The 27,856-nt window shown below is 38.9% G+C and overlaps 2 protein-coding genes and 1 long non-coding RNA gene across 3 annotated transcripts; all 3 read right to left on the bottom strand.

The window, feature by feature from the left end:
* Window positions 1–8,213: 8,213 nt before the first annotated feature.
* LOC308383540 lies at window positions 8,214–13,148 on the bottom strand. Its single transcript, XR_013969158.1, has 3 exons — window positions 13,066–13,148; window positions 10,843–10,929; window positions 8,214–8,505 (listed from the first exon to the last, which is right to left on the bottom strand). It is a non-coding gene; the product is annotated as an uncharacterized lncRNA (long non-coding RNA).
* A 2,494-nt stretch (window positions 13,149–15,642) lies between these two features.
* LOC308409392 (Fc receptor-like protein 5) lies at window positions 15,643–16,952 on the bottom strand (the record flags this gene model as incomplete). Its single annotated transcript, XM_080902097.1, has 4 exons — window positions 15,643–15,677; window positions 15,764–16,009; window positions 16,089–16,352; window positions 16,862–16,952. Coding segments are annotated over 4 exons (636 nt in total), but the record flags the coding sequence as incomplete, so codon positions are not given.
* A 4,057-nt stretch (window positions 16,953–21,009) lies between these two features.
* Window positions 21,010–25,741, bottom strand: LOC308410404 (junctional adhesion molecule B-like). The gene is made up of 3 exons (XM_080903716.1): window positions 25,457–25,741; window positions 23,201–23,557; window positions 21,010–22,969 (listed from the first exon to the last, which is right to left on the bottom strand). Exons 1-3 carry the CDS (start codon window positions 25,524–25,526, stop codon window positions 22,773–22,775), a joined length of 624 nt encoding a protein of 207 aa, XP_080759842.1. The 5' UTR covers window positions 25,527–25,741; the 3' UTR covers window positions 21,010–22,772.
* Window positions 25,742–27,856: the final 2,115 nt, after the last annotated feature.

Raw genomic sequence — 27,856 nt, 5'->3', positions numbered from 1 at the left:
ATAAGGTGAGTTTTGGTTAGCCACAACCAAAGCGGAAGAAGTCAAATTTTCCATCTGCGCCTTGGTGAAACCCACAGAACCACACGAGGAAAACAAAGGTTTAATAATTTGACTGAAACCAGATCACTACGATGGGAGGAAAAGCCAACAAGCTTAAATAGCATTTATACAATAGTAAAGTTACTGAGAACACAAAACATGTTAATAATTAAAACGTTAAATGTTCAATAACTAAATAAGTAATAAAATGACATAAAACATATACAAATATTTTTAATACATGGATGCCCTCCGGATTGATGTGCTGGAGGGACCAGTTAGAGACCAGCAGCTGGACGTCAGTGGTTGGACTAGTGGACTACTTCTGGGACGACTTCTTTCTCAGTTTTAAAGTCTGAACACAAACACACACAGTTCAAACAACAGGAAACATGATTGCAGGCTTTGTCATTCAGTCAAGACCTCCAATCTCAGCCTATCTGTGTCACACATTTCAGATTTTACTGGGAACCACCTCAGACCGAAGTTAGAGAGCTTCTATACCGCCCACACTTTTGTGAATTTCAAGAAGCAGCTAGAGTCAAATCTGGAACCCACAGAGCTGAATAATTTTCATCAACTAGACTCAGTGACATTAAAAGTCAAAGCTTTTGCTGCTCCCAGCTTCTCACAGAATATTTGTCAGACAGGCCGAGCAGTGACACGTATAAACAGGAACCATGAAATATTCATTCTGTTCACTACTGGGTGGAGCTTTATCAACCAGAATTATTTTGCTTTCCAGTTTTTTTCATCTTCTTGCCTTACAGCTGAGATAAGCTCCCACAGGACTAAACAGGTGCTAAGAAAATGGATGGAGTCACAGCCTTATGTGACTGTTAGGGCTTGCTACTAGTCGTTGCTTTTACTCCTGTTGATGGTGCAGCAGCAGCCCTGACAGCCAGTTAATCTGGTCAGCTAATTTGACCCATTGTGCTGCATTTATTTTTGGTTACTTCGTCTCTCTTAGCTTTTCAGCTCTAACTTTCCTTCACTTCTTCCACACTAAAATCTGTCTTCTGCATGAGCAACAAAGGTAAGGGAGGGCCCGAAGATGTTCAGTGATGTGATTGGGCAATACAGTGTCAGTAATGAAAATTTACAAACAGACTGCTGTCAGTGCATGTAGAGATGATGTGCAATAGGCTTTCAATTGACCCATCGATCCAAAAGTGCATCTGCCCACCAGGAAAATGCCTGGTATGCCAGATTACCAGTCCAGCCCTGTTTCCATCTCTTTGCTGTGTTCACAGGGTAAGAGAGCAGTGAGGCAGCAGAAAGTAACAGTAAGCAGTGGTGCACAAGTTAGAGTTTCCAATTAACCCAACTCCACTAACTCCATGTTTGGACTGTGACCATGAGAACACACAGAAAGACCCAGCCCAGAAATATGTCTCAATCCAAAGTTAAGATAAACAGCAGCTGTACCTCCTTTCCTCTTTGCTGTGACGTCTATTTGTCCATAAATTATGTTGTTAGTTCTCACTGCTGAGTAGACTACAGCTATGTCAGTCTCTGTGGAAGAAAAATAGCTCAGGTAACACAGCTGTGGCAAAACTTTTTTTTTTTTTGCACATTTGATTATGCAGAGATTAGGTTTTAGTTTCTGCAACTTGCAGCAGGTTTTCACAGTTTTTCTCCCATTTCTTTACACCTCTGCTGAGAAACAAGAATTGATTGCATAAAATTGGTAGGTGTTTGTCTGAAGTCAAAGGTGCACAACCACAGAGATGGCCCCCTTTTCAGTGCAGTCTGACACACTTCACCACAGAGCACCAAGCAAACGTTTTCTCACAACATGAACATGACATTAGCCAAACCAGAACTCACTATGGTGAAAAGTCTTCAGCTTCAGACTAGAATCAACAGGAAGTAGCTGCTGTGGTTTGACATGCAGAACTTGTTTCATTGCATTAAAGGATATTTGTTATCTGCATTCTTCCTTCATTTCTTTAGACACCTCATATCAACAACATATTCCCCCTGTTAACTTCTGTTTGAGCGAAACTGTGCATTTTGAATGCTCAGTTGTGGCCAAAAGTAACTACACACCTGAAATCTCATTCATTTAAGTTTTGTTGGTTGTTACCAATCAAATGTGCCACAAAACCAGAAATGTCCCATACTTCAACTAAATAGTGCGATTCCTCATTTTATTTGTTTTAGGTGGGCTTGGAGTCGACACGATGTCTGTGGGGAAGGGTTCTGTGGTTGATGAGAGGAAACCTATTAACTTGTTTGGCAGTAAGTTAGCTGCAAAAATATGCAATCAAGCATTTGCAATAACTGGCAAAGAGTCCTTTACATTTTTTGGCCCACACATCTTCACACAATTGTTGTAATTCAGCCACACTGGAGAATTTTCAAGCATGAACCACCTTTTTAAATTCATGCCACAGCATCTAAATTGGATTTGGTCAGAACTTTGACTATACCACTTCAAAATCTTCATTTTGTTTTTCTTAAGCCATTTAGAGGTGGACTTGCAGGTGTGTTTTGGATCATTCTCCTGCTGCAGAACCAAAAGTTCAAAACAGCTTGAGGCAATGAACATATGACCAGGTATTCTCCTTCAAGATGTTTGGGTAGACAGCAGAATTCATGTTTCCATTTACCACAGCAATTATTCCAGGTCCTGAGACAGCAAAACAGCCCCAGACCATCACACTACCGCCACCATATTTTATTGGAGATTATGTATCGGAATTTCAGAAGTGGGCCCATGCTTCCAAACACACTCCTTCCGGTTGTCATAGGTTACCCCAGTTCTGCAAGCTTATATATAATATTATAATATAATATAATATAATATAATATAATATAATATAATATAATATAATATAATATAATATATACTAGGGGTACAACGATACTCGTATCAATATTGAACCGTTCGATACAGTGCTTTCGGTTCGGTACGCATATGTATCGAACAATACAAAATTTTTAATTCATTTTATCAACTTTTCTTCTGACGATGCTGTCTGTGTTGAGAGCTCAGTGGATCTGTGTTCGACTTATCCGCCTAGGCTGCACTGTCGAGCGCAGATTCACTGAGCGCAGCACAAGCTAGCAAGACAGAAGCTAAGCTTGTTGCAACATGACAAATTGAACCTCCCCCACCCTCATTCATATCTGGCCTTTGGAACTATATTGGTTTTCATGTGAAGTATGACCCATTACTAGTTAACTTTTAAATGAATGCTTGGTTCTAGACCTTTTCTAGAGACTTTTTTGTCAGCCTGGTTACAGTAAACGGGTTTACCTAGGGTTGTTCTTGTTTTCTATTATTTCTATTATTTATTATATCATTTACTCTTTCTATAAAACTATGAATAATAAGATGTTCTAACTTTACACAGGGTTATATATGGTGTTACGGCCTCCGGCCTCAGGTGGCCCCGCCTTCCTCTAGGTAAATCAATGTGTTCCAGGACTCGTGTGTGATAGGGTACTGGGAGACCCGTGCCAACCCTCTCTTATGCAGAATGAAGTGTGCCAGACCACACGGACGATTGGCTGCCCCGGAATCCCATGATGCTCCAAGAGGCAATCAGTGGCTGATCGTACCCACCTGTGGCTACAAAAGGCTGGAGGTCCTTCACTCAGTGGCTGCTGCTTAGGACTGAACATGCAGTTTGCCCTTCATGCCTCCCTCGTCGATCTTTGTTGAACTTATTCATATTGCTGACCTTTGTCGAACCTTGGTGCATGCTTTAAACCTAGCCTGATTAGAGTTTTGAGCTGCTAGCTGGCTGTGAGTAGGATTTTGTGAAGCTGGCTTACCTTAGTTAAAACCCTAGCTTTTATTTTGTGTGCGGCCAGCCTGCCTTAGTTACCCTTTAACTTTTACTCGTGACTGTTCTTTCTTTATGTAATAATTGTCTGCCCAGTGGTCTGTTGCACAGCCCTGTCGGTTTTCTGTTTAAAGTTTGTAATTAGAACCTTTCGCTTTACTCAGTTTTGTGTTGGGGGGCTCGTGTATGTTACTCCCTCCCCCAACTTTTCCAGGCTTAATGATGATATTTTAATTAGTGAGACTATTTTCTCTCCAGCTTACAGTTTATTTGTTTTAAAGAGTTATACCAAGCAGTCAAGTACTTCTGATTTGAGACTTTTGAGAGGAGAAAATATATATAGATATAAAATATCCAGAGTTGTATATAGTAAAGAAGTAAAATTAAGGATAAAACAAGATAATCAACTTCTGTGGAAGTAGCGTTCAGGTGGCTGCTCTGCACTGTCTTGGCACAAGTCATTGAAAAACATAACAGTGTAAACATATCCTTATACTAAGTCAGCGCACTTTCAGAAAGAGATCGACTGTGATGAAATCTGTTCAGCTTTTCACTGCCTGCTGTGTTTCCTCGACTCCTGAGCAAAGATAAAGAGTCAGTTCAGACCTGCAGTTGGTCCTCGTGGTGTTTGAACTTGAATTCAGCCTGATTTGTTTTTCATGTCTTCTCCTCCATCATCAGTTATCAGGAGAGCAGACAGTCAAAGTACAAGAATTCAAACAAACACAGAGATTCTACTTACAGAGCAGACACAGCACAGATGTTTCCTTCATCGTCCTTCTCACCCATTTGAGCTTTTTTTTTCATTTCTGTCACTGACACCAAGTAAAGCCCGCCCTCTTCCTCTGAGCACCAGCTTTCTATTGGTTCAAACACAGAGGTGGGGGACTCACTTTTTCTAATTACTAAAGAGACATCATCATCGAAGCGTTTTCATAAAATATGAGTTGCAACTTTTTGTCTGTTTTCCGAAAATAAAGCCCGCCCTCTTTCTTTGAGTAGGAGCTTTTCTATTGGTTTTTTAATGTGGGTGCCTATCATGTGTAAAAGTATATTTTTAAAATATAACAATTAAAAAAAATGTCTAGTCCACCGTGAATGCAAATGAAAAGGTAAAATAAATAAATGTTCAAACTTATGTAATAAGATATTCATCATTTCACACAGAAAAAAATATAATTAAAAAAATTCAAACGTCCTCTGCTCTCAGTGATCTGTAGTTTGGTTGATGAACAAATCCATGTCCATGTAGTGGACGTCCCCCTCAGTGAGAGAGGCAGATATGAGCTGAAACACAGGAATCAAACCAGGGACGCTGCTGTTATGGAGCTGAACTGGAACCATTCAGACACTGAGGCCCTCTGAACACATTTTAATTACAGCTGTGCAGAGACACACTGATGACTGACTGGAACACTATGATTCACATTTTACATGAACACCATCCTCACACATGGTTTATATGTGGCCACTAGAGGCCGATACTTTACTTTAAATAATAACATGAAAACACTCGGCTCACCAGTGATGCTTCCACTTTTTGATATAAAGAGCTTAAGTAGTGAGACTGTGTAGTTTCTAATACACTGGCTGGATTTTAATACACTTTTGATAAAAATCATCTTCCCTCAAATATGACTGCAGGATGGTGATGAAACAGACTGTGAGTCATTTGATTCCATCCTCCCCACAGTCCCTTTACCAAACTGTCAGACATAGGACTTCCAAACTCCACTTTCCTTTGGATTAAGGACTTCCAAATTAACCACACACAGATGGTTTGAGTGAGAACCCACCTCACCACATCCATCAGACTACATACTGGCTCCCAACAGGGCTGTGTGTTCAGCCCCCTGCTTCACACCCAGCATGGATACAAGGAGATCAGCATTGAAGTTATCGGTAGGAAACCATCAGGCTGAAGAGTCCTATTGGGCTTGGTTAGCCTGTTGGACTTTGGAGGCAGGTGATAGGCACAAACAGGCCTTCCTCTATAGAACACCAGCAGCAGTTTGAGGACAAGGGGGACGAGCTGTCCATCATTGGTGGCAAGGTCACTAAGGCAGTAAAAAACTCATGCCACCAACTCAGGGGATGAGGCTTCCCCTGAGTTCCTGAAGGCTCTGGACTTTTTCAGGGCTGTCTTGGTTAACCTGCGTCTACAATGCTGTGTGGAGATCAGGTACAGTATCTCTAGACAGGGTGGTGGTTCCCATCTTCAGGAACCAGAGGGTGTGTTCCAGCTAGGGGGTCACACTTGTCAGCCTCACTGGAAAAGTCTATGCCAAGGTGCTGGAAAGAAGAGTCCATCTATTAGTCAAACCTTAGACACGGGAGGAACAATCATTTTCTCCTCATTTTAACAACATATCACAAAAGTCAAAATTGGCTGTATGTAAGCAGCAATACATGAAAAAAACATGGGACCGGGGGAGAAAAGAATCAGCACCTGAGTCTGAGGCCATGGTTCTCAGCCAGAAAAGAGTGGCGTGTCCAGTCAGGGTCAAGGACGAGTTCCTGCCCCAAGTGGAGGAGTGTAAGTATCCCAGTAGGGCTGCTAGTCCTCCACATTGAAGTGTGCCAGTTGAGGTTGTTTGAGTGTCTGACAAGTTGCCTCCTGGGTATTTGGTCATGGCCCACCGGGAGGAGGCCCCGGGGCAGACACAGGACACACTAGAGAGGTAATATCTCTCAGCTAGTCTTTGTGTTCCGTAAGAGGGAGGTCTGAGCATTTCTGCTTAGGCTGCTGTCCCTGCAGCCCAGTCCTGGTAAGAAGAAGAAAATTGACGGATGGATGAATGGAATAATACTGTGAGCAAGGGGGTGTACCTAACAAGGTGACTGTTTTATTTCATTGTAGATAAAGATAATCCTCATTTAAAGGTGACTGTGATGTATTCAGCGCTACTTCCTGGTTGAGGTTAACTAGCTAGTGTTAGCTGATACCTTAGAATGTCCCTCTCATCCAAATACAGTAAATTCTGGCTGTCAAAAAAAAAGAAAAGAAAACAACATGGCCTCCAAGTTTCAGTTGTCATCCCAGTGTTCAAAGCACTCCGTTAACCAAATATTTGAGGCCATCACTCAGTGAAGATACCAGCACAACTTTAACAGCAAAGAGCAAAGATTTAATTCTGAGATGACCAAATTTAATACCCACCAGGAAAGACTCTGAACATACACATGAAGGTTAGGCCAGAGAGTGAAACAATCATGTGTGGTTAAACCCCTAAAACCATGATTGGTTCTACATGTCAGAAAACAAAGCAGATATTAGAAAAAACAAAACAAAGTAAAAAACAAACAAACAAACAAACACAACAACACTGAAAAATAAATGACTGAATTAAGAAAACATTGTGTACTCATGAATGTAAAACAATGTGTCAACCAATTAAAGCTCATCAATGGATACTGAACACTAATGGCCAAATCAGTGATTATCTCTACTCACATCATACCAGTGCTATGTTTGTGTTGCCACTTGTTTCATTCAGTATCTGTAAGTATAAGGTAACAGCTGGTCTCTAAAAACACAGAGGACACTGAATTAATGAATACTTAACAGAAACAGGCAATAAACAGAGACAAAAACAGAAACATGACTTTTAAGACAGCAGAAAAGCTGATGTCATCAAACAGTTGGTAAACAATCTGAAATTAGTAACGGGACAGAAAACAGGGGGAGTGTCAGATTTGGGGGATTTTAGCGCGCTCGTAGTGAAGCAGTGACACTGAAGGTCTTCTGTAACACTCAGTTTGACCAGTAGGTGGCAGCACATTTAAAATGCGTTCAATAGTAGTATTCGTCTAGTATACTACTATTGAATTGAATAGTAGTATTAGTATTCAATTATGAATAAATAAAATATAACACTGCTGACATAAACAGCTTTACAATCCTCAAACAAACAGCTGTAAAAACATCTGTCATAGACCAGGTTAACCCACGGCTGTGTCTGACAAACACACAAATACCAAATTTTGAGGTTATAATAATTTAAAAATGTAAAAAAGATTATAGCGGTTAATTTTCTTATTTCTCTTACAATTAAATAATTAGTTAATGTGAATCCATTTTTTATTTCATCATAGCTACTGTTCGGTTTCTGGGTTAGTGCACTCTATAGACACTCAGCACTTCACTTGAACGTTTCCGTGCACTTTGTATACACTGAATGTTGCTTCTGTTGTGGTTTGATGCTTATTCTTTGTTTTCTGCAGTGAAACGGGGCGAGGATTGGTTATCCACAACCAAACCGGAAGAAGTCAAATTTTCCATCTGCAACTTGGTGAAACCCACAGAACCACACGAGGAAAACAAATGTGAACAAAAGTTTATTAAGCTGACATAACCATGTCAGCAAAGGCCAGCAAACATAAATAATATATACAACAGAAAAGTTACTGAGAACATAAAACATATGAATATATTTATAATTTTGCTGTTGATTTTGCATGAAAATACACTTGATTGATTGATTTTTAAATCATATGTGTTTAATTAACAAGAAAAAGATGTCAAACATATAAAAATATTTTGAACATGTGGATGTCCTCTGGTCTGAGGTGCTGTGGGACCAGTTAGAGACCAGCAGCTGGACGTCAGTGGTTGGACTGGTGGACTACTTCAGTAAAGAGTAGATGACGTCTGGCTCAGGTTTAAAGTCTGAACACAAACACACACAGTTCAAACATCATGAAATATGATTACAAGCTTTGCAGTTCAACCAAAACTTTAATCTGCACCTCTCTGCGTCACACAGTTCAGATTTTACTGAGAACCACCTCAGACACAAATCACAGAGCTTCTGTACCGCCCACGCTGTAGCTACTTTCTGAAATTCACACCAGTCAAATCTGCAACCCACAAAGCTGAAACGTTTGCATCAAATACATTCAGTGACATTAAAAGTCAAATCTTTTGCTGCTTCCAGCTTCTCACAGAATATTTTTCAGACAAACAGCAATCCATAAAAACAGGAACCATGAAATATTGTCTCTGTTCACTACTGGATGTTGTTTTGATAGACTTGGGTACATATTTAGTTGTTGTCTTATCTGTGAATTGTGGCTTTGCTGCAAGATTTAGCCACATTTCATACCTAGAAAAGACAGCGTTTGATAGACTGGATACCTCTCCAGGGTATCCCTCATGAGGATACAACCCATTTTGGGTAAGCTCCAGCGCCCCACGTGACTAATTTAGATAAGCAGCTAAGAAAATGGATAGATTGATGGGTCTAGCAAAATATTTCAAGAAAACATTGGACCAATTAGTTGTTGTGCTCTGCCGGCACAGAAACAGCATTCACTCTCTGTCTACGTGGGATGTTCACTGGATGAGAGAGCAGTGAGGTTTCAGAGAGTAAAGGTGAGCAGTAGTGCACAGTGGTTGTGTAGCAGGGAAGTGAGGCGTGGGTGTGTAAATTCTGACCCAGTAAATTTTGAACTGAAAAAAAACTAGGACCTAAAATTTAACCTCAGCTACTGTGAGCTACAGATGTTGAGAAAAAAACGCTTCTACTGGATCAAAAGCTGCAGATAGATTTAAAAGAACATGCGCATGCATTTATTGTAGGCAGTTAGTGTTAAACTGTCATAATATGGAAATGCAGTAGTTAGTAAGTACATAGTGTATGTGGCTTGCTACAGCTAATGCTCTGAAGGAAGTATATTGATAGAGACACACTGTTATTGGTTTTAAGTTTGGCTGTAATTTATGGTATGATTGATGGGAAACTGTCTGTTTTTGACTCTACAGGACAGGATAATAGCTACACAATCTCCAAACTCTTCTCATTGCTTATTTCCAGAGCAGCTTTGCAAGACTCAAAGTTAAACGTAATGACCATCAATCATGTTCTGTTTGGAGTTCCATGTTTTTCTTGCTTCCGAGGGTAAAGATGGTCATGAGAAAGACAGTGGATCAGCCCAAAACCACACAGGAGTAGCTTGTTAATGATCTGAAGGCAGTTAGGACCACAGTCACCAAGAACAACACTGGTAACACATTACACCAGGATGTATTTAACTCTTTCACAATCCACATGGTTCCCCTGCTCAAAAAGGCCAATGTTCAGGCTGTCTTAGGTTTACCAGTGAACACTGAAATTTTTCAAAGAAGAAGAAACCAAAATCAACTTTCTGGCATTAACTCAAGTTGCTGTGTTTGGAGGAAGAGAAATGCCAAGTATGATCCAAAGAGGTGGTAGCATTACGATTTGGGCCTGTGTTTCTGCTAAGGATACAGAACAACGTCAATGGATGCTACCCTCTAGAGCAACATCTTGGAAGCGAAGAGAACCTAGGAAGAGAATCTCTATGCCTGACCGATCTTCAGCCAGAACACTGAAGATCGGTCAGGCATCGGTTTTCCAGCGTTTCAGTTACCCAAAACAAACAAGAAAGGCAAAAAAAAGGAATTGCAAAAGGTCATGGAGTGGCCTAGAACAGTTCTATTAAAAATCTGAGGAGGGAGCTGATGTTTTGAGGTGAAGCCAAGAAAACTAAAGGATTTAGAGGGTTTCAGTAAAGATGAGTGGGTCAAAGTCCCTCCTGAGATGTGTGCAAACCTGGTGACTTATAACAAATAATTGCCCTTCCCAACAAGGATTTCTCCACCAACTGCTAAATCACGTTTTGATTGGGATCTAATACTTATTTCCTTCAATGACATGCAAATCCATTTATAACTTTAATAATATTAATTTGTCTATTCTTTTATTATTTTTGGTTGATATTATGTCTCTCTCCGTTAAAATTAAAACATAAAAAACATAGACTTCATTTATTTGTAAGTGAGCAAACTTACAAATTTAGCAGAGAATCAAATAAATAATCCCCCCACTGTACATTCTGTTTTATACTTTAAATGTATAGTAAAAAACATTTTTCTTCCTCAAATGATGATAAAACTGTTTGATATCCTGAGCTTAATAAATGATTTAGTTAGCTTAGCTTATCTTAGCTTAGCTTAGCATGAACACCAGAACATAAAGAGTACCTCTTTTCCTTTTTGGTGTAACAGCTATTTGTCCATAATCGATGTCCTCAGTTCTCACTGCCGAATAGACTACAGCTGTGTCAGTCTCTGCAGGAAAACCCCCACACAGATAAACAAAAATTATATTTCAGGTACAATAGTATTCTTATATAGTTTGATCATGCAGAGATTAAGTTAGATCTTCTGCAACTAGCTGCAGGTTTTCACAGTTTTTTTCTTCTTTACACCTCTGCTGAGAAACAAGAATTAATTGCATAGAACTTGTAGGTGTTTGTGTGAAAAACAAGGTGCACAACCACAGAGATTGCACCTTCATCTCAGTGCAGTCTGACACACTTCACCACAGAGCACCAAACAAACAAGTTCTCACAGCATCAACACTGCCATTGGACAAACCAGAACTCAGTGTGGTGAAAAGTCCTTTCAGCTTCAGGCTAGAATCAACAACAGGAAGTAGATGTTGTGGTTAAACATGCAGAACTTGCTTCATTGCATTAAAGGACATTTGGTCTCTTCAGTCTGTTTCTTCAGACATTTTATTCTAACGACACATTCACGATGCTAACAACTTATGTTTGTGCCTAAACAAGACAGCAAGCACATCTGGGCATTTTACTCACATGTTCAGTTATGCCTAAAAGGTTGATTTTGTTCATTTGAATGTAGCGTTTTCGATTGGAGAAACGTTTCGTCACTTATCCAGGTGTCTCATAAACAGTACATTTGTACAATAATGTAACCTAGCCCACTGAATGAACATTGGGCTGGGAGGTCAGTTCCTTGATCATGACTAAAGAATTCACTTGGATGAGTGACGAAACGTTTCTCCCACAAAACGTTATGTCCAGATGAACAGAATCAACCTTTTGGGATTTACTTACCTGGATGATTGAGCATGCATCAAGAAATGTTCAGTTACGGCGCTGCCAACCATTACAACCTACCTCAAATCTGATCTATTTAAGGTGGACCTGAGCGTAGGCTATTAAGAAGTAAGAACTAAGAAAACTGTTTCATATATGAACCCACAATGCTAAGATAGTTTATTCCTCATTTTCAGGAAATTATTTTTGGTGCTCTGAGAGCTGACACGGTTTTTGTGGAAATGTTTTTTTTGGGGATGACAGGATGTGAAAGCTGCAGAGAGGCATGTCAGCTCTGCTTCCAGGTCTTGACTTTGGATAGAGATATGTTGGGTGTTTTGGTGAAGTTTTTAAATATTTTTATTTTTTATTAGCAATGTTGTATGAATTCTGTTTGTTTGCATTTGACAGACCAGAACAGCATGAAAACATGAGGTATTAAAGTGTGCCTGAAAAAAATTATATCCGGGGTGAAAAAGACACAAATACTTGTTAAAAAGAGAAGACTAGCTTTCTTGTCCCTGAATGAATCCTGGCAATGGAAAATTTAACTTTTCCATTTAAATGAAATGTTCCTCTACAGTGTGCATGTATTGTTATTACCCATGTATCAGCCTGTGGGAGGTCTGCTGATTGTCCACAATACATTGTTTACCTGTTAGTTTGTTATCACAGAATGGGTTGAGTTCTATGAATTAACTATTAATTCATTCTTTTAGTTGGATGTCTAATGCATTTTTATTGTGTTCTATCTTATAGACCTCCAAGTTCAGCAGGATTTATTTCAAGTTAGTTCACAAATATTTAATCTTCCATGGTTAAAGTTGGAATTGGAAATTTTATTTTGCACAACGATGAATCACGTCAGCTGCCCAGACACATATTTTCTAAATATCACTGATTTATTTTAAGCTGCTTCTCACACTGATGGTAACAACAATGGACCTTGTTGTTTTCTCAAAGGTATTTTTTGAACGTATCACAACTGTCATAAGGCAAGAGGCGGAATACATCCTGGACAGACTGCCAGGGTGATGTGTTACCTTGTGGGAACAATTTATTATCTTGGGTGCGTATAAGCTGGCTAATTGTAAGCTAGCTAATTGTAAGCTGGCTAATTGTAATTTCTAAACTCCAGGTGACTAACCAAACCAAAAAAAACATTATAGGACTCAATATTTCCGTCTGCTGTTTGCCAATTAGTAAATATTAGCTTGCTACTTAACATTTTGGATATAATTAACAGACCTACTGACCATCAGTGCATTAGCGTTCTTATGTTAGCATGTAGATTAACTCAAAGCTTCAGTTCCTGTCCACAGAAGAGAACCATGATGGAGACAAAGAAGAGCAGCTGTACCTCTAGTCTTTGATCTGTTTTTCTTCTCTTGGATGACATCGTCAATTTTCACTGTTGAATAAACTGCATCTGTGTCAGACTCTGCACAATAAAAACACACAGAGGACATCAGTGCAGAACAGCTGAGAGCTGATCATTTAAATACAAATACAAACACAAATGCTGTAGAAATCTTCACTACAAAAAATTTACTTTTTCTATTCAAACAACAAAAGTTAAAAGTCCAAATTACTTTTACAACAATTTGAGTAATTTGACTAAATCCAATTGTTATTCTGTTTTTAAATTCAACAACTAAATCTAACACCATCTAAGCGATGCGACACCTGCACCCTTTTTGTTAAACCTTCTTTTTCATCTTATACAGGATGCTGGATGATTGCAGAGCTGTTAGCTTCAGTCAACCACAGACCACAAGTACACAATCTAGCACACACAACAACAACCTCGGAACCTTTTAGATTTAGACAAAGAAAATAAATAAAATTAAAAAAAATTAATGTTAATTTCAATATAATTGTAAAAAAGTAATTCCAAATTTCAAATCAGTAAGATGTTGGTTTTCTTCTCACAACTATACACATTATTCTACCTCTGACCATCTCTCACGTGCTTCATAAAGTTCTCATCCCTTATATGAATCATCGTTAATCACAGTCAGAAACAATCAGCAGCAAACAAACACCAAGTGAAACTCTTGGAGAGGTTCAGGTCAGAGAACATCGTGTCCTTAAACACAGACATTCCAAAAATGTTGCTGCATTGTGAAGCTTGACCAAAGTCTTCTTACAAGCTCTTGGGGTCCACGGGTCATTAACCTTGGGTTTAGAATTTTTGTGGGTTCAATATTTATTTTTGGCTTTGTGAAGGAAATTATGTTCTTTAACTATTTTAGTATTTAATCTTTGGAGTATAATTTAATATTTCCTAGTGTCTCTGAGTTTTTTGTTATCTGTGTTTCTAGTTCTTAGCTAATGGTGTTAGTTAATCTTGTGTCCGTGTTTGTTTACTGATGTTCTGTGTCTAGTTTGTAGGTTTGAGTCGTTTTTTTGCATCTTAGGCTCAGTTTCCTGTTTTATTTGCAAACCTATATCTTGTATGTGTTGTCTTCAGTTTCGCTTCTCTTTTTGTGTATTTTTGTTTATCATTTGTTTGTTTATATTTTGTTTATCTTTTTGTGCTCTCTTCCCTCTTGTCATTGCCATATCACACTGTTACGATCATTCTGTTACTGCTGTACTGTTTCTGTCCATGTTTAAGCTCCTGTTCTATGTGTCCTAAAGCCAGCGAGCTTTCGTTTTTTTCATTTTGGACTTTCCCATTTGGATTTGTGTTTTGCTACCTCATCAGTTTAATATAAGGTGTGTTTTGAAGCTCCTGCCTATACAAATACAGAGACAAACCTTTATTTTCAATAAGACATAAAAACGGCATGTCTAAAATCTTCAGTTGGGGAATTTGCTTCAAAATAGGACTATACAGCAGAGTCAAATTACATGATATCACACCCTCAATTCCAGTAGAATGAAGACGAAATACCAAAACTGCAGTTTTGGCATTTCGTACAGTGAGAATGTCTCCATAGATGTGTTAAAATGTCCAACTTTACAACAGAAATAGTTGTAAGAAACAGAAATTAGACTTCTCTACACTGAATCATACGTGTTATTAATCTCTGGCTCTCTTCCACGGCATGTCTTTTGCTTTCTTCCTGTTAAAAGGCAGTTTCTCCTTCCCACGCTCTCCAAAGTGCTTCCTCATAGGGGGTCATATGATTGTTGGGTTTTTCTCTGTACCATTGTGGGGTCTACCTTACAATATAAAGCAAATTGAGGCGACTATTGTTGTAATTTAGGTAAATAAAATAAAATTGAAAGTATGCGTCATTAGAGCTATAGCTCTTAGCTGTCTGTGCTTCACCTCAACTAATTGGAGTCATTGAACTAGAAATCTGAACCATAATTGTACAGCTGGAGCTTTTTAATATTTCGTAATGCAATCACCTGACCAGCAATAATGCTGCTGTTGATCCAAGTAGTTTATGTTCCAGTTTTCATGGGTATAATTCAAGGATTTTATCTCCATGTTAGAGTTCTCATTTAATAAAAATATATTTCAAACAATTCATCAAAAAAAGGAAAAAAAATTACCTCTGTTATGTTTGGTTGTCTGTTTGGATTTTTTAACATAACTGTACGTGATGTCATCTGCAATGCATTCTTCTCGTGCTTTTTCTTGTTGAGCTGAAATGATCAAAATTTAACAGCAAAATAAAATTCTGTAATTGAACTGCTAATCAAAGAAATTCTACATTTGTAATATGTAACAAACAGGAGCTACTTTCAGTATGAATACAAAACAAATTTAATAACTGCCGAGATTATGTCCTGAAGGTAAACCACACATCTGAAATGCAATTTTCTGAGTCTCACCTTCAGGTTTCCTGTGGACACATCGTCTCACCAGCAGAACCAGTAACACCAGTAGAACCAAAACACAGACTGATCCAACAGACGACAACACAGAGAGAACAGGAGCGGAGGTAGATTTAGGTGGAGGTGTGGATGTAGGTGGAGGTGTGGATGTAGGTGGAGGTGTGGTGGTGTGTTCCCCTAAAATAAAGCAAAAACAGTCATTAAGTTGTCGTCACATTGTGAATGTTGAAAGCTGCAGAAACACAGACAGGTGAGTGTGTCACCTGTGACAGTGATCCAGCTGGATGGAGACTCTCCATGACCGCTGATGTCACACTTGTAGAGGCCTTCATCAGACCTGGAAACATGCTGGATGGTCATGTGACCTGTTGACTCATTCCCAATGAGGGAGCCATCTTTATAGAAAGCAGCTGGGAGGTTGGAGGGACCAGTCTTGTTTTTACAGAGCAGAGTGACGTCATCTCCCTCCATCACAGGGAGGACAGGACTCTGCAGGATCACTGATCCACCTCAACACAGAGACAAACTACAGCATTTCATCCATTTACACACAGCTTCATCAACACTAACTCCACACACTCAGCTTACCAGTGACTGTCAGGTTAACCATGTTACTGATGGGACCCTCTCTGGACTCACACCAGTAAACTCCACTGTCCCATGGAAAGAGGTTCCTGATGCTACAGGAGGAACCAGTTGGTTTTCCCCACCCATCTGTACACTGACTCCTGTGTTGTTTGCTTGTATTTCTCCTCAGAGTCCATCCAGCAGAGCTGTCGTCCTCCTCACAGCTCAGAGACACAAAGTCTCTTTTAAAGAACTGAGAGCTGCTGGGACTCACAGTCAGACGAGCTGTGAGGGTTACAATGAGAAAAATACATTTGAAGATAAATAAATAAATAAAGATATTGGATTTGTTATACTTTTGTCAAAACTGTTATAATTCTCTAATGAATCCTTCATTTCATCAGTTTATATGAGATATCCACTGTGAAACATGAACCCCATCAGGTCATATCAGTGAGCTTTTATCAGGTTTAAACTGTGACAGAAGAAGGTTACTGACCTTGGTTTGTTGTGCAGCTCAGCAGTGAGATCAGAACTAAAGAGAAATGACACTCAGGTTGATTTGAGGTGAACATAAAGAACAACTCCACACAAACAGCACCAACAACTGTGCCTCTACGAGGCCTCTGTAATATTACCTTTTTTTGTTAATGGTTACATTCTTTCTTAGCAACATTTCACACCACATCCAAAGATTTCTGGAGTAATTGTTTTATTGGAATAAGATAACAACTCTTCATTCTCCTCATAAAAAACTGGGTACACAAGACTAAATTTTAATTAAAACATAACACCAACTGTGGCCATCGGTGTCAGCTTATAGACCTTCTTGGTGTCAGATGTAGTCTTGAGCAGTCTTGTAGGAATGGGCTCTAAAAGACGCATTGATGGTTTGGAGGATGTAATTACTGAAGTCAAAAATATCACTTGGAGGAAAATTGTCTAAATAGATATCAGTGGTGTTGAAAGTAGCTATAGTACATTTATTTTTGAACAACTCCATGAAGTTACTAGATAACATTAAAGAAATGGTTGCTCAAGAGAGCGCTGACTTTTTGTCAGCCTGACTACAGTCATAAAATTTCTGGTTGTTCTTATTTTCTTTAAATCTTTCTATAACCAAGATGTGCAGTAAGATGTTTTAACTTTATTGATGACTTGTTTGTTTGTTTGTTTGTAAATAAAGCAGCAAACTACTTTTGCAGGCTAAATGACAATCTTCCAAATTAGTGAGACACCACTTCCTCTCCAGCGCACACATTATCTGTTTTAAGTTGCACATTTGAGATTTATACGAGGGAGTCAAGTACTTCTAAATTTGAGGCTTTCTTTTCACAGGAGCAACAGTATCCAGAGTCATATATAGTAAGGAAGTAAATGTAAGATAAACGACTATTGTTGCCTTCAGGTAGCTGCTCTTCTCTGTGTGGCAACAAAGAACAAAGAAGAAGAAGAAGAAGAAAATAACATAATTGAATGAAAACTCTCACAAAGAGATCTACTGTGATGAAATCTGTTCAGCTTTTCACTGCCTGCTGTGTTTCCTCGACTCCTGAGCAAAGATAAAGAGTCAGTTCAGACCTGCAGTTGGTCCTCGTGGTGTTTGAACTTGAATTCAGCCTGATTTGTTTTTCATGTCTTCTCCTCCATCATCAGTTATCAGGAGAGCAGACAGTCAAAGTACAAGAATTCAAACAAACACAGAGATTCTACTTACAGAGCAGACACAGCACAGATGTTTCCTTCATCGTCCTTCTCACTCATTTGAGCTTTTTTTCATTTCTGTCACTGACACCAAGTAAAGCCCGCCCTCTTCCTCTGAGCACCAGCTTTCTATTGGTTCAAACACAGAGGTGGGGGACTCACTTTTTCTAATTACTACAGACACATCATCATCGAAGCTTTTTCATAAAATATGAGTTCCAACTTTCTGTCTGTTTTCCCAAAATACTTTAAAATAAAACATTCGTTGGTTAACCAAATGAAAACAAAGTAAAAAAAAAACCAAAACAAAACAAAGAAAGTTCAAATGTCCTCTGCTCTCTGTGATCTGTAGTTTGGTTGATGAACAAATCCATGCATGTAGTTACGTCCCCCTCAGTGAGAGAGGCAGATATGAGCTGAAACACAGGAATCAAACCAGGGACGCTGCTGTTATGGAGCTGAACTGGAACCATTCAGACACTGAGGCCCTCTGAACACATTTTAATTACAGCTGTGCAGAGACACACTGATGACTGACTGGAACACTATGATTCACATTTTACATTAACACCATCCTCACACATGGTTTATATTTGGCCACTAGAGGGAGATGTTGGACTTCAAATACTAACATGGATACAAGCAGATCATCAGTGATGCTTTTATATCTTTTTGATGTTCTTTTTAATCTTTTAAATTGTTTAAGCAGCTAAAACTGTCAACGTCCTGGCCAACTAACACTTATAATGCTTCTGTTGGTATTTTTCAAATGCAGTAACCCTATTAATAACAATAATTTTATAACGGTATGTATACAAAATGCAACATTTCCTGTGAATGTATAATAAAAGGGCAGAGCAACTGAATCTGATGAGTTCCAGGCCTTAGAAACATAGTTGAGGTGAAGCAGTATGGACGGTGTATCAGAGGCTGCAATGTCAGAAGAAGCTAAGGTAATGTGATGGATTTTCACTGTTTGACTTTTAAAAGGTCAAAGGTCAAACCTAAGACTGAAAATCCATGTTCACTTTCTAATTTGTTTTGTTTCCCCAGTTAAAACATTTATGTTGTGTTGAAATCACAGAGGATATGCTAGAGTAAAGCATTAGAGCAGGAACATCACTTAAATTTATTCACAGAAGCTTTAAAGAAGATTTCGACTCCGCCAACAATCCTCCATCTTCTTTCTTTTATACAGTTAGGTCCATAAAAATTTAGATAGAGAGAACATTTTTTTTTTTATAATTTTTGGTTCTTTACATTACTCCAATTAATTTTAAATGAAACAACTCAGATGAAGTTTTTCAAATTTTCAGTTTTCATCTAGTGGGTTGAATGAAAAGATGCATAAAAATGTGAGGAACTAATGCATTTTTAACATAATCCCTTAATTTTAGGGTCTCAAAAGTAATTGGACAAATTAAATAACTGAAAATAATATGTTCATTCTTAATTCTTGGTTGAAAACCCTTTTCTGACAACAACAGCTTTGAAGTCTTGATCTGATCGACATCACCAGATGTTGGGTTTCCTTCTTTTTAAAACTCTGCCTGGTCTTCACTGCAGCGACTTTCAGTTGCTGTTTGTTTGTGGGCTTTTCTGTCTGAAGTTTAGTCTTCAACAAATGAAATTAATTCCTAATTAGGTTAAGATCAGGTGACTGACTTGGCCATTTAAGAATATTCCACGTCTTTGCTTTCACAAACTCCCGGGTTGCTTCGATTGTGTGTTTTGGATCATTATCCATCTGTATAAGGAAACATCACCCGATCAATGTGACTACATTTAGCTGGATATGAGGGGACAGTATGTGTATGAACACCTCAGAATTAATTTCCTTCTGTCCAGTGTCACATTCAAAAATAAACACTAGAGTCCAAGTGTAGTAAATGTTTAATGTAAATTAAATTAGTAAATGTAAATTAATTTACATGAATGTAAATGTAAATTAGTAAATGTTTTTAGTAAAGTCCAATCCAGCCTTTCTATTATTGAGGCCTGTGAGCGGCTTGCAGCTTTCAGTGAACCCTCTGTACTTACATCCATGCAGATTTATATATCAACATACGCCCCTCCTGAGGAGTGTTGTTCACTTGGTTGTTTGCTGTGAGGGGTTTCTGTTCAGCGTGGAAATGAGTCTGTAATCATCAACCACTGTTGTCTTTCATGGATATCCAGCTCTTTTTGTGTTGCTAAGCTCACCAGTGCTTTCTTTCTTAAGACGTATCAAACTGTAGATTATGCCCATCCTAATATTGTAGCAGTTACCAGGATTGTTGGGGTTTTTTTTTCCTGTTTTTTGCAGCTTGTTTCACCTGCACGGAAAGCTCCTTTGACTGCATGTTGTCTGTTCACAGCAACATCTTCCAAATGCAAACACCACGCCCCAAATCAACTCCAGGGTTGGGACCTAACTGCAGGCACAGACTCAAAACTTAGTCATCTCCCAATCTCCTGCAGTTAACCAGGATTCTTTGAATGTTATTCTTTGTAATGTTTGTTCTTCCAGGGAAAACAGTGATTTTATTCTTTTACTGGTTTACTGCTTTCAGCTCAAATAGAATCGGCATCCACAAGTTCAACAGGCCAATAGAACAACACAAACAATCAATGAAGACTAAAAGATTTCGTACCAATGTTTGATAAACTTTATTAGGAATAAACAAACAGAAAAGGCAAAAGTGAAATAAATAAACAATATGTAAACAAGTTTTGGAATATTTAAAGTAACAAACAGACTCAAAAGTTAAAGCTTCAGAGATAAGAGGCCACATCTGACTCTGCAGCTACTTGGAAAATATTTCTGTCTTTGGTTTTATAACCCAGTTTCCTAATCACTTAATTACAGGTAGCAAATTGATCCTGAACATTATTTAACAGATTATCTATCGTCTATAATCCACCGAGCTTCATATTGTTTGTGTTCTGTGTCTGTAATTACTCTGTAACAGCTGATCTCTATACGAGGATTAGTTTGCTTGTCACAAATAACTTTCACTTATTTCCTGCAGTCTATAGTGATATATATATATATATATATATATATATATATATATATATATATATATATATATATATATATATATAGATAGTTCTTCTACCTGAACCATTTCAGAGAGATTTGTTTTTCTTGTTTGGCAAGACACTTAACGGTGACAATCGTTCATGAAACTTCACAGTTGAACCAGTACTGTGTCTGAACATAACAGACAACTTAGGCACTTTGTTATTAGTAGCCAGTCAAAAAAAACAAAAAACAAAAAACACAGTTTGTTACCAAAAATAACAGTTTTATAGGCATAAAGTAATATATTTGCACCAGCAAACGGATTCCCAAAAAGCTGTTAGCTAAAAACTAGGCAGATCTCAGCATGATGTGAAGTGTGTCCTTAAAATTATTGAGGAAACTGGACAGGAGGACAAAAGAAGAGGCAGCCTGTTTCTGAAAGCCACTTAAGAACCAGAAACAATTCCAGCAAAGACCTGAGATGCATCTGGACCTTCAGCTGATTCATTTACTGGGCGCTGAAGTCTCATCACAATCCACATTTGAAAGTTTTGGTTTAAATATTCATCTCTTCAACTGTAAAACAGGATGGAGAGTCTGTCAAGGTTTGGAGCTGCATTTCAGCCAGTAGTGTAGTAGTAGCGGTGTTGTTAAAACTGATGGAATAATGATCGAATAAACATACAATTATAATTTGATCCACGATGCATCTAGAATGAATGAATCTGACTGGAAACAAATTCATTACTCAGCATAACAATGATCTCAAACACACTGCAAATGCAGTAACTGAATCAGTCATGGATCGGCCTCCCAGAGCTCAACATTATTTAAGCAGTGTGGGATCATTTTGACAGAACGGAACAAAAGGCAGAAACATCCAAAGAAAAGCTTTGAATATCCTGGAGAACTATTCCTGAAGACTACTGAAATACAGGAAAGCTGCCTGAGCGAGTTCAGGCTGTGCTGAAGAATAAAGGCATTCATACGAAATACAGACTTTCAGCTTATTAGAACTGTACAAACTCTGGTTTCACCTTATCTGCTGTATTTACATGTGTGCTTGTTTCATTTTATAGCTGCACCTACTTCCACTTTTCATAGCAAAATATAAAGAAATAAAACTTGGTTTAAAATGTTGCACAGCGTAATCTTACTACTGTTAAAAACTAACAATTATTATTATTCATAGTTTTACAAAAACCTGCTCAAAGGTTGAAATAAATTACATGTAAAATCTTAAACTTAATCTAATAAGCAGCATCTTATCTTATTAACCTAGAGAATAAAATGAATGTTTATTCTTGCAGGATGTCATCATGTAGAGTCTAAACCCACAGATTTTAAAGAATATCTGTGTTATTTTTTTAATCGTTGCCAGTCTCAGGCTGAAAGATCAGCAGCTCAATCTCTTTTGTCTTTGGGCGGTTTTGCTTTCACCTAATTATTTGCTTCACTGTTATCTAAAAATATGCTCCATTTAATATGAATGAAACCTGACTCGGTTGTTTTTGTTATGTTTTCTGTAGATCAGAACTCCAAATTTCTTAGCAAAATATAAAACCAGTGGTGGAGATGCTGCGGGGTACTTTTCTACTACTATTACTGCTAAGTATTATTATTATTTACAAATTTACAAAATACCGTAAGCCTAATATATTCTTACACTTACTAAAACAGTGTAGGCTTTAACATTTTAAACAAATAATACACAGCATATTGTGCTATTAACCTACTGAATTAAAATAAAAAGCTAGAAGTTCAGTCTCAGTGATATTAAAAAAATATGTCTGTTTTAATAAATCTCTGCCAGTCTCAGGTTGACAGATCAGCAGCTCCTGGTTCTCAACCTGCTTGTATTTCTTTTTTTAATTTGCATATTGGGCAGTTGAACTCCATTCTGCATTTTACCGTAGTGATGCAGGCTTCTCTTACCAAACATCATCATCAAAAACACTAAAGACATTTCAAATATGCCGCAATTACTCAGGAGGCTAGTATGGACCCTGACTCTGCTGTTTATGTTTTCTGTAGATCAAACAACCAACAACAGCAGCAACAAGAAGCACAGCAGAAAGAATCAGACCAACAATCAGTCCAACAATCAGTCCAACATGTCCATTCTCCTTCCCTCCGTCCTTCTTCCCTCCATCCTCCTTCCCTCCATCCTCTGTGTCTCCTCCTGGCTGACCTGCAGGTGAGAAACAGGTGTGAGGTGTCAGGTAGGTGATGAGTGAAGAACAGAACAGAATCCATTTCCTCTTCAAACTGCTGTCAGACATTATCTACTGCACTCTGATCACATCACTCAGACCAGCTGCTTTCTACAAAGTCTCATCAACAACATCTTTAGAAACAAACATCAACAAGCAGGAAGCAGCTTCACCTCTGATCACACACACACTCAACTCTACTCACTCACCTGGAGGTACGACACTTAGACTGATGATGCTGATGGGATTAGTATCTAAACTGGCTCTCTTCCTGCGTTTTGTCACTGTCTCAACACGACACTCGTATGTTCCAGCATCATTTATCGTCACATTCTTGAGAATCAAAGACACGTCTCCATCCTTCATCTGTTTGTCCTGCAGATCCACCCGGTTCTTAAAAGATGGATGCTGGTTGCCTGGATCCAACTGCTCATTCCGATAAAAAAGCACATATTCATCTCCCAGGTCAGCTCTGCTCCACTCTAAAACGATGATGATACTGTTGTTTGGAGCTCGACATGTCAGAGTGACGTCCTGCCCAGACTCAGCTCTGATGGTTTTCTGGTCTGAAAGAAAATGGTAAATGGCCTGTATTTGTATAGTGCTTTAATTCGTCCCTAAGGACCCCAAAGTGCGTTACAGATTCAGTCACACACACATTCACACACTTGTGATGGCAAGCTATATTGTAGCCACAGCTGCCCTGGGGCGCACTGACAGAGGTGAAGAAAAAAAAAAAAACAGAGCAAAGAGGTTGAAGGTTAAAGTGCAACTGTTCACTTCTACAGCAGCCAATCAGAGGGAGGGTCAGACAAACACAAACAGGTTTGATAATCAGTACCATTTCTTGGCGCTGTGCCAAGTGATGTGTTATGTCTGAGAGGATGAAGACAAAGGGGGGAAATGCAGCTGATGCATAAAGTACCACTGCACAACACATCTGACATGAATCCACTTCTGCTGACACCAAAGATTGTTCCAGTTCAAAACTTAAAATTAAATGTCTCAGAACTTTATTGTCTCCTTACTACTGAGAGTTTGATAAAACTGTCGAAAAAATCCAGAAATCTTATATTTTGACAGGTTTAGAGTTACTTCTCATCTTTGGTGGTTAAAGCAGTGCTGATTTTAACGTAGGTGTAGGGATTCACCTACATCTTATCATCAGGCTTTGCATGCAGCACAACAAGAACAGGTGGACACTTCTGTATCAACTATATTAACTGCATCTGAAGCTGTGAATTTACAGCCAGCTACATCTACAATTCCTGTGGTCTTTACTCATCTTTTATTAGTGCAGCCTCTTCCTCCTGCTTCACCGCAGCCTCCAGCTACTGTTATGATACCTCAAAATGCCAATCTATAGAACATATGTGGATAAGTGTTCCCACTCAAACAATATTGCTTCATAATCGGCGGTAAGGAGAAGTCAAAAATCCAAGACTTTGTCAAATGTTTTTCTTTCTTTTTTTTGCATTTTTCCCCCACAAACACAAGTTTAAGGGTGAGCATAATGGCACCTTCACCTGGTGTCTCCTGCTACACCGCAGTCAGAGCCATGGGCATCTTAACCCTGCCCCACCAGAGCAGCAGTAGAGTGAGCTCCTCAGATGTTGACAGTCTACTCCACTGTCACATCCACCTGTTCATTATCCTGCACCATCATATGTACAGCACTCCTACCCAGCACCCTTTTCTGCAACTCCTTGCCTTCTCTCATCTAACCAGTATAATGGAGATGATAATTGCTTCATCATATGTGAGCCAAACTCCTGCAGTCTTTTTAATAGCTGATTTAGGTCGGTTCTATCCTGCAGTGTTCCAACAAGTCTCCACACACTAAGTTGGTTTTATGGTCCTACAAACCTGTCCATCCACTTTTTGGTTGAGGATGTAAAGTGCGGTTCTACAAGATCCTGACTGTACGTCATTGGAAGCCAGATGACGTAGGCCATTTCTAAATGCTCATTGGTTGGCAAATGAAAAAAAGTGATACCGGAGTTCACCGAGAACAAGAGAACCTAAAAAACTTCAAACATAAAAAAATAAAGCACGAAAAGCACAGACAGTGACTGTAGCGATACTTGTCTTTGTTTTTAACACTCGGGAGCTTTTGGTATGTTAGCCTTCGCTCTGCTCCCCGGCTGGCTGGCAGACCACAAACACCACGAGTAACAGACGTCACAGACCGAATAAAACACAGAATCTGTGCACTGCCATCATTTCAACCACAGATCTCACTTTAGTCAGAAGGACAGTCCTCACAGTGGTACAGATAGCAAACATGCTAACTCTACGATAAAACAAGTAGACCCCACCCAGCCGCGTGATGCATTCACGGACACAAACAAATGGAATCGACATGAAACGAATTATTTGTGAAGTATTGGCACCACGTAAACGACAAAGATACCATTTTTTCCTTTTTTATCTCAGAGGGGAAAATTTTGGTTTATTAACCTCACCTGCCGAGACAAACACGAAGATGCCAAAAAACAGCAAAGTGGAGCAGAGTGACGCAGTTACAGCAGACATTTCCGTGTTCTTCTTTCGGATGATCGGACAAGTTTGTTCTAAATGTGCTAGTCTGATGATATTTTCATGATATAACAGACTATGAGTTTTAAAAAGTAACTACAGGAGATTCAATTTAAAGTTTAAGCAAGACAAAGATTATTTGAGCTTCAGCCGATCGTTTCAACTTCACACTTGCGATTCAGTACTCTTAAGGTAGTCGCATTTGAGTGACGTCAGATACATTGTGAGCTATAGAATCAGAAAGTGAGTTATAAGAAAAGAGGTGAAAACTAAAACAGCTCTGAGTGTTTCTTGAATGATCTCCCTAACCTCTCTGATCCATAAAAAATCGGCTCCATGCTGAAGACCAAAGGACTTTAAGATTGTTCCACTGTATAAAAATGTAAATATATAAAAATATATAAAAATGAATCCCTCAAACACTCTGACTGGCGTCCCATCTAACGTCTTAAAAAGGACTAGAAAGTTTCCACCCACATATTTGCTCATACAATCCAGGTAGCTTTAGCTTTCGTATCTGATGAGGCACAGACAGAGGAACTGATCATATAAGATTAATATTAGATCCTATTGATTATTTACTTCTCATTTGAAATGATAGTTTTAAATAATTTTATAGTCTTTTCAAATTTCTACAAAACGTTTGATTCCATCAGAACTAAATTCTGTGCTTGATAGGTTTAGCTTTGGGGCATTTGTTCTGTAACACTATTAAGAAATGTACACAAATGTGAATTTCATTACAAAAATGAAGACTTTGTTTTCTAAAGCAGGGGCACGTGTGCCACGCGAAGGCTTAATTGACGGCACAACATGCAGTGAAATAATCTGAGAAGGTGTATTTAAAATTCAGTATCTAAGGCTGGGCCACCAATGCACATCGCAAATTAGCTCCCACAGAGCTAATGACAATACAGCTAATGACTGCTCTTCTTAATGACAGTCTCTAAGCTATCAGCCTCACCTCCTTGTTTTACTTGTAATTGGCTAAAAATTACACACACGAGAGGGATGTAGCTAGCCAGTCCTGTGAAATATGGCGTTGAAGCGAGCAAAAATAGATAATTTTTTCTATGCCAATTTGGACGGAAGACGGGCTTTGTCCAACAGAAAGATCATCCTGTATGTGCCCTTTGCCTTGAGAGTGTTGTTTGCCAGACCTCCAGTGTGAAACGACATTTTGAGATGAAACATCAAAAACCTTCACGGATGAGGCAGAGAAAGTTGAATCAATTACATGTACTGTGTCAAGATATGAGAAGCAGGCTAGTACTCTCCAAGTTTTTACAGCTGCAAAACATCATGGAACTCAAGTAAGTTTTCGTATTGCACACTGTATTGCTAAACATGGAAAGCCATTTACAGACGGAGAATTTGTTAAGGAGGCTTTTCTCTCAAGCTCAGAGGTGTTATTTATTGGGCTTCCAACAAAGATGCAATTAAAGCAAGGATACAGGTACCTGCATCAGCCATTTGGAATTTCTTAAATGGGTTATGGAACAAAAAAGTTAAGTGGTAGAGCAAAAAAAACTTCACCAGCACTGAGCCGGAGGAACAGTTGGCTGTCTGTCAACACACTGGACGATCCTCGACCCAAATGAAGTCCGTTACTGGTGCCGACTGCAGTCCCATAACCATCAGACAGCATCTGAGACTGAAGGGCTTCAAAAACAAAAACGTCTTCAGAGGCCTCGTCTCATTGAATGCCACACAGCTGACCATTTGGGCTTTGCAAGAGAGTACCAAACATGGAACACTGAAAAGTGGACGAGAGTTTTATTCTCCGATGAGAAATGTCCTTATGGTTTTCAACATTACTGGCATGACATGCAGATCCCACCTGAGATGTTTTCTACATGCCACAGTGGAAGGTGGACGATAATAGTCTGGGTTGCTTTTTCCTTCAGTAGAACAATGGAGCTTCAGGAGGTGCAGGGGCGTCATACGGCCGCAAATGTTGCAGAGAGCATCACTTCACCCGTTGCCTACTGGTGGTGGTCAGAGGGCCCGGTGGCGCCAGTGTCTGGCAGTCTCGCCTCTGTCAGTGCGCCCCAGGGTGGCTGTAGCTACAATGTAGCTGGGGTTTTTTTAAACAGCAAAACACTACAGTAGACATAAAGACCTGGATGGCCGCTAACTTTCTGCTTCTTAATTCAGATAAAACTTGTTATTGTACTCGGCCCTGAAAATCTTAGAAATATGGTATCTAACCAGATTCTTACTCTGGATGGCATTACCTTTGCCTCCAGTAACACTGTGATGAACCTTGGAGTCATTTTTGACCAGGACATCGATGCACATATTAAACAAATATGTAAGACTGCTTT

The sequence above is a fragment of the Rhamphochromis sp. 'chilingali' genome (assembly GCF_963969265.1).
Source record: "Rhamphochromis sp. 'chilingali' genome assembly, chromosome: 1".
Taxonomy (NCBI): Eukaryota; Metazoa; Chordata; class Actinopteri; order Cichliformes; family Cichlidae; genus Rhamphochromis; species Rhamphochromis sp. 'chilingali'.
This window is presented reverse-complemented; position numbering and strand designations above follow the sequence as displayed.

What these genes read in the sequence shown, in the direction of transcription:
- LOC308410404 (XM_080903716.1), bottom strand. Translation starts at nt 25,526, where the DNA reads ATGTCTGCTGTAACTGCGTCACTCTGCTCCACTTTGCTGTTTTTTGGC. An exon ending in CTTCGTGTTTGTCTCGGCAG is followed by an intron (nt 23,558 to 25,456) that starts GTGAGGTTAATA and finishes ATTTTCTTTCAG; the next exon opens with ACCAGAAAACCATCAGAGCT. An exon ending in TCTAAGTGTCGTACCTCCAG is followed by an intron (nt 22,970 to 23,200) that starts GTGAGTGAGTAG and finishes TCTCACCTGCAG; the next exon opens with GTCAGCCAGGAGGAGACACA.